This window comes from Sarcophilus harrisii, chromosome 5, assembly GCF_902635505.1.
Source record: "Sarcophilus harrisii chromosome 5, mSarHar1.11, whole genome shotgun sequence".
NCBI classification, from domain to species: Eukaryota; Metazoa; Chordata; class Mammalia; order Dasyuromorphia; family Dasyuridae; genus Sarcophilus; species Sarcophilus harrisii.
The window spans coordinates 109838929-109850976 of record NC_045430.1 but is presented as its reverse complement, the minus strand read 5'-3'; the positions used below and the strand labels follow the sequence as shown (position 1 = coordinate 109850976).

The window sequence follows — 12048 nt, the reverse complement described above, 5'->3', positions numbered from 1 at the left end:
GGCTCCGCAATAACCCCAAAGATATTTTTTGAAATAGGAAAACAAAGTGTATACTTTTAAATGAACAAATATTAAACCTCAAACTCTACATAAATGTATAGAATCCGGTAACAATTCCAAATAGTTTCTCCACTTAGACCTTCTGATTGTATATTTACAGAATACTCTTTGCCAGTGTCTCTTTCTGAAGTTCCCTTTTGCCTCTCATTATTGACAAATGGCTGTCTTTTTGCCATAAGAAAATCAAAGAGGCTTTAAAGCACTGTCTTTTAGCATAATTTATAATACAATTTATATAAAAAGGCAAAGAGGGAAACCTTAAGAATTTTCTTTCTGGGCAGGAGTTACCATTCTATTCTACTCTACAATAGAGCCATATTGTACTCTACTCCAGCAATATAGGCCAGACCAGGTATACTCTCTCACAAGCATAATTCTCTTTGTTGGTGAGGTTCTCAATTTCAGTGTCTATATATATCTATATAATGTAAGCTTTATGTTTTACAAAGCACTTTAAAAGTGCTTTTTTTATCTTCACATTTTATCCTCATTATGCTCATTTTATCCTCATAACAACCCTGAGAGATTGGTGCTGTTGTTATGTCATTTTATAGTTAGGGAAACTGAGACAAACAGCATTATCTATTTATTGTTTATTTTCCCATATCTATCTATTTCCTTTGTTTATTTTTCTATATCTATTTACTTGCTTATTTTTCTATACCCCTTCATCTATCTACTTGTTTATTTACTTATTTGCTTATTTTTCTATGTCTATTTACTTGTTTATTTTTCTATATCTTTCTATCTTTTTTCTCTGTTGGCTTTACTAACTGTGTAAATTGCCCAGGATCACATAGAGAGTCTCTTAGACAGCATTTGAACTCAGATCTTCCTGACTTTTTTAGGTTCAATGCTTTAGCCACCTAGTTGCTCATATGATACATCTTTAGGTTGTTTCTTTTCTCCTGGATAGATTCAGGAAAGAGAAGGTAACCTACAGTAACTGATATGGACAAAGAAATGCTCTGAAAGATATTTTCACAATTGTTTTGATAAAGATGCCCAGAGGGATATGTAATTGGAGCTCTGAACTTAGAATCAAAAAGGCCAGGTTTCTTTTATCCCTGTAGCTTTTATTATTGATTTATATACTTCTTAGCCTTCGTTTTTTAAAATTTTGAGTTCTGAATTCTCTCTCTCTCTCTCTCTCTCTCTCTCTCTCTCTCTCTCTCTCTCTCTCTCTCCAGCCCTTCCCCCAGGCATTAAACAGGTAACAATAAAGTCTGACTATTTTTCTATGGTTTTGATGCTCTGCTTTCTTCTGTATGTCCACCCTTGGTTGTCAGGTTAAAGTACTACTGAAAGACTCTGCTGAGTTCTTGGCTGTTCCCAAGGAAAAAGCTGATGGATCTCACTGTGTCTGTGGAAATCAACATCAAACATTTTCATGGGTTGTGACTCCCAAATCATTAGGTAAGTGATTCAACCTCCCATTGCTCAATTAACATTGCTAAGCATTAGGGCAAAAGACAACTGCTATTCTCCAAGAGCAAATTGGGGTAAAACTTTTAGGTCTAGGCCAAATGAAAAGGTCTGGGGGGGGATGAGAGTTGAAGAAATAAAAGTCTGGGGGATTAGTTAGGTTTAGGAATTCATAAGACTGCAGAGAGTATAAATAATTGGATCATATTAAATAATTTGTTGTTCTTCTGTCTCTTGGGACTTGTACACCGTGCTTCAGATATGTTCATACTTTAGAATATGTAAGCAAGTTCTTTTACTACTTCTAGTCCCAGTTTTATCATTTATAAAATGGGATTATAGTACTTATAGTACCTCTGTCCTTAGTGGGAAAGGAAACCTTATACTGAGTTATTGGTATTACTAATAATAACAGGGGTCTTATCATGTTATGGAAATTAATCCCAAGGCAGAGAACTCTGGGAATTAAGAGGATATGGGGGGATAAGAAATATGCTCATTTCTTTCTCTTTTTTTTAAAGGAAAGATCACTTTCACTACAAGTGCAGAGGCAGTGGAATCTCAGGAACTGTGTAATAATGAGGAGGTTAAGGTTCCTGAGGCTGGAAGGAAAGATACAGTCGTCAAAGATTTGTTAGTGGAGGTAAGTAGCATACCCCTGTTGAGTATGTTGCATTCCAGGGAAAGCATCAGGATGGCCACAAATCCTTTGCTAATGCACTTAGCTTTTAAGTAAGAAGTGACAATGATTTCAGTCTTAGTTCTAATTAGCCCAGCCATCAATCAGCTTTAATAACTAAGACAAATCAGGTGCCTTTGCACTCTCTCTCTTGCTCATCTCCCCCATCCACTTGACTGTCAAGTGCCAACTATCACAATATCTTTGCTATTCACTTATTTATTATAGGTACAGGAAATGCTTTCTCTTCTCCTTTTTCACAATTATATTTCTAGAACAAGTTTTTATGACTGCTCACCTGGGTCATTGTAATAGATTCCTTCCCTGAATAATCTTCCCAGTTATATAGATCTGGTCATCTCATTACTCAGATCCCTTCAATGATTTTCTGTATCTTGTGTTTGAGTGAAGTTCAGATTCTTTAGCCTACCATTTAAGAACTTTCACCATCAGGCAGTATTAATACAACTTAGCTTGTAATTTGTACATACCTCTCTTGAAGGTAAACATTAATTCTATTAAACATCAAAGCCAAATGATGATCAATATTAAATAACATAAAGTCTTGTAATATCATTTAATCAGCATATTTGATCATGAGTACCAATTATCTGATATTCATGTACTTATCTGGTCCCTGGACAGGTGACAACTGGTACTTAAGATGAAATATGCACAAATAAAGACATATAGGTATATGTAAAACCTTATCTTATTTAACCTTTCTAATTTCAGTCCCTCTTGGAGCAGAAATAAATCATTAGGAATTAAAAATAATTATATTATAAAGTTTCATATAGTGAATACATGGTAGGTAGTTCACTCAAACAATTCAGAAAAAAGACTGGCTACTTTAGATTAAGAGTTTTGTAATTGTATTGCTTATTAACCCTAAACTAAAAATAAAATTTTTAAAACTAAGGTCTGCTGATGTTAAGTTGGCCCAAAGATATAATTTCAATGCATCTTATTAATAAGTACAATTTCATAATTTTCATAAACAATGGCCAAACAATCAAATAAAATAACTCACTATAAGCAAACTTGTAATTCTTTTATTTTTGTGGTAAAAAGACCTATTTTCTCATCAAACTCTTCATTGTCAGTTGAGTTGACAAGATCTTAAGACCCTGACTAAATAGAAAAATCCCAAGAAAATAAATAAGAACAACTTAAGAAATATAATACTTTTCCCCTCAAAATAATAAATTATTATTATCCATTACAGATCAAAATATAGCCAATTAAATCATAACTGAAATCAAAACTCAGAATATCAAATTATAGTCCCAGAAGATTTCATCTCAGATAGCAAAATTTTACTGTTCACAGGTTAGGACTAGATTATTATTGTTTTTCTCATGTTGTCACAATAACCATTAACAGTAAGTACAAATATGGACATGTAGGTATATGTAAAACTGCCATTGTTCAGCCTCCATGGTCTTGGGGAAATTTCAGGTTTACTTTAGGGGATCAGTAGGGATAGCTCATCACCATTCACCACAATTGTTAGTCATGTGAATGAGTCCCAAAATCTGAAATCGTTTTAGAAAGAAATTTATTTGGTCATTTGGTAGGAGAAGAAAACTGAAAAAAATTCCCTCTGCAGTCTCTGCAAGGTTTACATTATATTGAAGTTCTGAGAAGAGTAACCTCAGCAATTCAGCAACTGCATGTATCAGTTAAGCTATTATGTAGAGAGGGCAGTTCCTAGGCAACCAAATCCATTGAGATGTAAGCGTACCCAAGACCTGGGTGGGATCCAAGCATTCCCTGCAACCATCTGGCTTCCTTGGGAGTATCTCTGAGGTAGCTAATTTCTAATCATATCAAGGTAGATTCAGATAATATTGATTTAAAAAAAAAAGTTTTCCAAACAATATACTAACATACTTCCATTAAAAAAAAAAACCTTCCCTCAAAATATATATAGAAGAATTGCATATGTTTAACCTATATTGGATTACTTGCTGTCTAGGTTAGAAGGTGGGGCAAAGGAAGGAAGAAAAATTTGGAACTCAAGGTTTTGTAGGGGTGAATGTTGAAAACTATCTTTGCATATATTTTGAAAATAAAAAGCTGTTAAAAATATTTTAAAAAAAACTCTCCCCTCATTTGTAAAGTTGATAAAAGTTTCTTTTTTAAAAAATCTTTGGGTTTCAGATTTGGGCAATTAGGTGTTGCAGTGGATAGAGTGCAGCAACATGAGTCAAACCCAACCTCAGATTTTACTAGATAACTGGGCAAGTTATTTAAACTCTGCTTTAGTAAGAGAGGAATAGTATCCATATTGAGTGATATTCCCACTGTGATCATACTAGAGCTAGAATAGTATTTTCAATGTACTCGTGAAATTTTAGTAGTAAAACTGGCAAAAAGGATAGTGACCACACAGGTTTTTGACTAGGATCATAAAGCCCTTCATGATCATATCATCTGAGGAATTGGTGGGTTTAACCTATAGAAGGGATGACCACACTGAGACATGATAGCCAAATTCAAGTATTTAAAAAGTATTTATTTGAAGGGTTGTCCCATTAAAAGGCAGTGCGATTTATTCTGCTTGGCCCCAGAGAGAAAAATCAGGAATAAATGGTAAAAAATACAAAGAGGCATTTAGGCTTGATAATGGAGGAGGAGGATGGAATTGCTAATATTTGGAGCTACCCAACAGTGGAATGAATTATCTCTGGAAGTAGTGGTTTTCTCCACATTAAAGATCTTTAAGTAATAATAATAGATAACATTCATCTTGCACTTGGTTTGCAAACTGCTTTACAAATATTTCAAATTATTACTTACAAATATTATAAATTATTTTATTTGATCCTCACAACATCCCTGGGAAGGTAGATGCTGTTGTTATCCTTTACAGATAAGGAAACTGAAGTTGAGAGAGATTAAGTGACTTGTGTAGATAGACTCCCATAAAGGTAGATTTAAACTTAGATCTTTTAACTCCGTATCTCCCACTTTAATCACTGTGCCATCTTGCTGACTACTAAGTAAAACACTGCTTGAGGACTTTTTGGAAATGTTGTCAAAGGGATTGTTGGTCAGATATAGGCTTAACAGAATGGACTGTATGTAATTTGATGATTTCTAAGTTTTTCCAGCATTTTCCAGAATGCTATTTATACTTTACCAATGTATGACACAAGTGAAAAACTATCATGAGAGAAATTTCCCAATAGTGAATAAAAAGTTTGTTTATTTCTTGCCTTTAAGTTATTATTTTTTCACAGACTAAATATTGGTCCAGGTTTATTTAGAGCTTATTAATTTTCTTTGTCCTCATTCACTATTTCTCCATGTTTTTTTTATCCTTTTCCCTTCCTTTCCTTTCTCCTCATTGCTCAGAGCTAACAAAATGATAAAAAGAATGAATCTCCTTTGATACTACTTCCCAGAATTGGAGAAGGAGCATTTCCTCAGTCAGTTCACAAACATTTATTAAGTACTTACCGTATGCCAAGAATATAGAGGAAGACAAAGACAATTTCTGCTTTCAGAGATGTTACTGTGTAAGGAGCTGTGGAAGGGAGAGACAACATGGAAATGACTGTGTGTAAACAAGATCTATATAGAATAAATTTGGCATAGTCTCAGATGGAAGGAACTAAGATTAAGGATTTGTAAAACAACAACAACAACAATAAAACGGGAATTTGGCAGTGATTTAAAGGAAAGCTAGGAAAAAGAGATTAGAAAGGAGAGCTTTCCTGGTTTGGAGGACAGCTAGTGAAAAATTCCTGAAGTCAGGATTTGGAGCATTTTATCTAAAGAATGGCAAAGAGATCGGTGTCCCGGTGTCCCGAATCATAGAACATGTGGGAATGGGCTGGGAGGTGTGAAGTGTAAGAAAACTAGAAAGATAGGAAGGGGTCATGTTATAGGGGCTCTAAAAGTCACACAGGAATTTTTTATTTGATCCTGGAGGCAATAGAGAACCTCAAAAACCCATCTAGGTAACGGACCAGTAACCAGGATCTAATAGGAATAGTTGACCAACTGATGAGCACTGTAACAAGCAAAAGTTCCCTCCTTTATATCACTGTCTTATATTTTTTCTTCATTGAAATCTCATTCCTTTCTTTTGTTTTTGTTTTTTTTTTTTTTTTTTTCATCCCACAGCCTGAAGGGATCGAAAAGGAGGAGGCTTTCAACTCCATGCTTTGTCCAAAAAGTAAGAGCCAAAATTGCATTACAGTGACCTTGAGAGAAGGGGGATGATTTGTGGGGCAATGTAAAAAGCCATCATCTTACCCTAATCCCTTAAGGAAAGTAATTCAAGTTTGTTCTTAACTAACCTGCAGAACAAGGTATCAGAACATTCACCATCAGCACTGTTAGTATTTACTCTATGACTTCTATAGACACGTTGCTGTATTAGTCAATGGAAAAGGGGCTGAAAGGCTAATGACAAATGGTGGGGGAAAGTGTGCTGACTTTGGATCAAGAGGTCTGTGCTTGAATCCTGGCTCAGATTTTTATGAGATAAATCATTGCCATCTTTGAGCATAATTTTTTCACTGATGCAACATGTTTTGTATGCATGTTAGGATAATTTTTACGCAAATAAATTCTGTAATGATATGAATTATGTATAATGGTATATCTAATGCAAATAATAATATTTATACTATAGACCTCATAGAATTGTGGTGTTAAAAGATTGGGAAATCTTAACATATTCTTATAAATATGAGTTATTACCCTTCCTATTCTTATTTCAGGCAGCTGGGTGGCACAGTGGGTAGGGTACTTGGCTTGGAAGCAGGAAGACACATCTTCCTGAGTTCAAATGTGGCCTGAGACACTTACTAGATTTGGGACCCTGATCAAGTCATTTAACCTTATTTGCCTCAGTTTTCTCATTTGTAAACTGAACTGGAGAAGGAAATGCAAACCACTCTGGTAGGTCTAATCCCAAATGGGGTTTGAAGAGTTGGACACAACTAAAAAACTCACTATTATTTCTCATTTCTTTGATGATTTTCTATTTTAAAATAAGTATTTTGTTATTGGTAAATTTTTAACATAACAGAATAAGGGAATTAGGGTAGATGGTCTCTCCTAATACAGATGGCACACTAACATTGATTCTTTTCTGTTGCTATTTTTAAAAAGTTAACATAGGCTTTAGAATGCAGAAAGTAAGCCTAAAGAACATGTGACATATGAGATAAATTTTCTACCTTTCAAATTTTATTAAATTTAGAAAGATTGAAGTAGTAGTGGAAGAAATATTATTATCAATAGTATTCAAATTCTGTTTTTTTCATCTTTAAAAGATTCTTATCAAAATGGTGCCCCGCTTTATCAATGAAATCTGATGAGTTTACTGAAGTAGAAGGCATGACAGTGGGCTACAGAGACACCATTATTTGGGAGAGGGGTGGGTAGGAACATGGGTTAAGTGAGGGGAGAAAAGAGGACAGGGAGAGGAAGAGGAGAAGGAGGAAGGAAGAGGGAAAAGAAAAACAAGAACAAGAATAACAAGAACAAGAAGAAGAAAGAAAGAGAAAAAAGAAAAGAGAGAAAGAAAAAGGAAGGAAGGAAGAGCAACAAGAAGAATAAAAAGAACATGAAGAGGAAGAAGAACAAGAATAAGAAGAATGAAAGAGAAAAAGAAAAAGAAAGAAAGAAGAGGGAGGGAGGGAGAGAGAGGAAGGAAGGAAAGAAGGGAGGGAGGGAGGGAGGAAGAAAAAAAGAAAGAAGAAAGAAAGAAAAGGAGGAAGAAAGAAAAAAGAAAGGAAGGAAGGAAAGGAATAAAGGAAAGGAAAGAGGGAAGGAGGAAGGAAAAGAAAGAAGGAAAGAAAGCAAGGAATGAGAAAGAAATGTTTCCTTTTTGTGGCTCTGCACAAGAAAGCCTTGTCTAATAATAATAATAAATAGCTAGCATTTATATAGTTCTTTAAAGTTTGCAAAGTCTTTTACATATTTTTTTTCTTCACAACAATGCTGATAGATAGGTGCCATTATTTTCTTTATTTTTCAGATGACAAAACTGAGGTAAGTAAACATTTAAGTGACTTGTCCATGATTACACAGCTAATAAGAGAAGCAGAATTTGAATTCATATCTTTTTGACTCCAGGTCCAAGGTTCTATTGACTATACCACCTAGTTGCCTTTGAGAATAGAATCATAGGAGGATAGGCTCATTTCAAGACTCATATTCTACATTTTTATCAATATCATTAAGACTTGTGAATGACTAGTGTTCCAGCCCCAATCATGGTTCTTCTCGGGTACAGATATACATATCAACAAGAAGTTTTCTTCCTTATATCTGATTTACTTATTTCCCAAGATACTGAGCTGTCTGAAGAAATATCCCTGAAACTCCCACCAAATGTTGTGGAAGGATCAGCCAGAGCCTATTTCACAGTTCTGGGTGAGTGAGTCATTTCTCTTTCAATTATATATTTAAACTATCAGTTCATGACCATCCTTCTTCATTTTCCTCTTCTTCACGTGTCTTGCCCTGCCCATATAGTTTTTGTTGATTGCTAACCAAAGCCTCTTTTGGCGATGGAGAGTAGAAAAAAGATTTTAGTGGAGAAGTTCCAGTGAAGAGTGTGGGTGTGAAGTGGGGTTGGGGGGAAAAGCACCATAAACACAAATTGAGTTCAATAGTCAGAGGTAAAACCAAAGTTGGTGTTGGTAGTCAAGAATGCTGATCATGATGCTTAGTGGGCCTGTAGGAAGAACTAACTATAAAGAGCAGTCTGGTTCAAACTAACAGCAAAATCAAGTCCAAAAATAACCAGTTAATAACAAAAACAAGTATCAGAGATTCTGTATCTGGTCAACAGAAAAGATGTTGATCTCGACTAGGAAAATTCCAACTTATTTCTTTTTGCATTCTCTTGGTAAGTTTTTAGAGCTGATATATCTTGTTCCACCTCACCTCTAGTTTTCCTGAAATTCTCCATGGAGAATTACCATTAGCCTTGACAGCATCATTAATCATGGATTGATTCTACACTACTATGTCTCTCTCATTTGTCTCACTCTCTTAACTTTCCTTAGACCCATCCCCTCCCTAAATTCTCCCAACTACTTGTAAGTCATTTTTTCAGTTGTAATTTTTAAAGATAAGTTATTTGTCTTTGAGACATATTCTTATTTCGAGGCTCTGATTTCTCATCTCATTTACTTACCAGGTGACATCCTTGGATCTGCCGTGAGAGACACACAAAATCTCCTCAAGATGCCCTATGGCTGTGGAGAGCAGAATATGGCCCGGTTTGCTCCCAATATTTATGTCCTGAATTATCTGAATGAAACCAACCAGTTAACCCCAGAGATCAAGTCCAAGGCAATTGGATTCCTCCAAACTGGTAAGATAAGGAAAGGAAACTTCCCCTTGTGGTCTTAGCTTTTCCCTTCACAAATATATTTGAGTTAGCAACTCCCTGGAAAACAGCTGGCATCATGGCAACCTTTCCTTGTCATGTAAGGTTTTTTGGAACTAGAATCCTTTATACTCTTGGGGGATCCTGTTTAATAGATTTAGTTATTATTTTTATTATGTACTTTAGTGCTCTTTTTGGTGTGGCCCACACTAACAAAGAACCTGAATCACCATAAAATATTTGTGATGATGAATATGATAAAACATTCTATTTTAGGTTACCAGAGGCAGCTAAACTTTAAGCACGCAGATGGCTCCTACAGTACCTTTCGCCGCGGTGAGGGTAATACCTGGTAAGATGTTTTGCTATCCATTATCATTCCCAGTCCCATGATAACATAATAACAAGGTTTAGTCACTGATGGATTATTAATTGAGTAATTGTGGGTTACATATTAATTAAATAATTAAATAAATGGAATTTTTTAACAATTCCTATGAAAAAGAATCCAATTTAGTGAACTGCAAATTCAACACAAATCACTCTGAAGGATGTCAGCTAAAAAATCTTATGCAGTTTCAGACAGAAACAGAAGTATAATGTCCAGAACAAAGCCAATATAGTTCATGGCAAATTTCCCTAACTTCTCCACATCTGAATTATTATGTTTAGTTCTAACCCCCCCCCCCCCCGTTTTAGGAAGCACATTGACACAAGCTGGAACATGTCCAGAGGATAATGACCACCTCTGATCACTAGTAAGGGGATTCAAAACCATGTCAGAGAAGAATTGGGTGAAGAAAATGGGTGATGATAATCCTGGAGAAAAGGAAATTTGGGATAGATTGGTATGATAATTGTCTTCCATTGTTTGAAAGTCTGTACCTAAACGTGAGGGTTTAGGTAAATTTTACATCATCCCAAAAGGCAGAACTAGACCAACAGATAAAAGTTGCAGTGAGATAGATTTCAAGTTGGTATCAGGAACAAAGTTTCTTAACTACAATGGGGGTCTACAAGTGAAATAGACTGATAGGGTAATGAGATCCCCATCAAAGGAATTCTTTAATCAAAGGCTGAATTGCCACTTCTGAGAATCTATTAAAGAAGATTCCTATTCAGATATAAAGTATTCTTGATGACCCAAGACTTCTTCCAACTGTGAAATTCTATTATCGCTATAATTTGAGAAGAGGGAAATTATACCCCCCAAAGCTAAATCCAAACTCAGAGTAAGTTTAAGACTTTAAAACAGTTTTATTTTAAAATGTAAAAATCCTCCTTAACTCAGGATTTAAAAAACCATAAAAACCATTCTTAGTTCACAGTAGAGAATTTGGCCTTAGGCCATAGTTTGAACCCCTACTGTAGGCATTGTTGTCCATCATTTAGAAATGCTAGGAGCTCAATCTAGAAAAGCATCAGTTGTTACAGAGAATATTTTACCAGTCTATCTTGAGTAAAAAATTGTTTTTGGCCAAGAATATTACTCTTGGTTCATGGAACTAGAACCAAACAGAAATTAGAGAGGAATATTTCAATTTAACGTGACATAATTTTCTAATAATTAGAGTTGTCCAGAAAAGCTGTGGACAGAAAAGCTATACCCTGAAAAGTAGTGAGTTCTCTGCCACTAGAGGTCTTCAAGTGAAAAATGAATAAACATTTTGAATTTATCCTACCACTCTAGGATTCTATGATTTTACAAAATAAGTAGAAAGATAGAAAACAAACAGAAAATTATGGGATAAGGGAATAACAACAGGAAGGGAGAAAGGGGTTTAAAATTTTTGAGGTTGGTAGGTATTGGAGGAGATCATACTATATGGAAATCATACCATAATTGAAATAGTTCTTTTACCCTGAAAATATATGAAAAAAAGATAAAATTGTCAAATTAGTAATTTAGCAAAAATTTCTTTTAATAGCCTGGGGAAAAAAATAAAACGTCAGGGCCTTCATATCCATAAGAAAAAGAACCTGGAAACAAAGACTGAATTCACAGAATGAATCAGAGAGAAGATGAAACCCAATCAGAACTGGAAGATTATCTCTTGACAGGAATTTAAGTCAAATCAACAAATCTTTATTAAATGTTTACTATGTACTAAGCACTGAGCTAAGTAAGTGCTGGGGATACAAAGAAGAAAAAAACAGAAACAAAAAAGAAAAAACCCAATAATCTTTGCTCTGAGCTCATGCTTTTAATGGAGGAGACAATATGAGAACACTTGTATTCAAACAAGATAATTTCCTGTATGGGATAACTCAGTTTATCCCATAAAGGTTAAAAGTCTCAGAAGGAAGGCATTAAAATGAGACTCTGAAACTCGAAGGAGGGGCAGATATGAGGAGGGAGAGAGTTCTAGACATGGAGAGCCAGTAAAAACTTCCTTCTCTTCCTTTCAGAATCTTTATCACCCTTCAAAGTTTACTTCTTTCTTATTTCTTTTGTAAGAAGTCAACTCCCCCCCAATCCTCCAATTGTATATGCCCTTTCCATCCTCCAATTATCCTA

General features: G+C 34.9%; 1 protein-coding gene across 2 annotated transcripts in view; it reads left to right on the top strand.

Moving 5' to 3' along the window:
* Window positions 1-12048, top strand: part of A2M (alpha-2-macroglobulin) — a 69567-nt gene that overhangs the window by 41150 nt on the left and 16369 nt on the right. For both annotated transcript variants that reach the window (XM_023504526.2, XM_012550705.3), the window contains exons 20-25: window positions 1350-1476; window positions 2007-2128; window positions 6302-6353; window positions 8483-8566; window positions 9339-9515; window positions 9807-9882. In XM_023504526.2, coding sequence (XP_023360294.1) covers window positions 1350-1476; window positions 2007-2128; window positions 6302-6353; window positions 8483-8566; window positions 9339-9515; window positions 9807-9882 — 638 coding nt within the window. The remainder of the gene's footprint in view (window positions 1-1349; window positions 1477-2006; window positions 2129-6301; window positions 6354-8482; window positions 8567-9338; window positions 9516-9806; window positions 9883-12048) is intronic.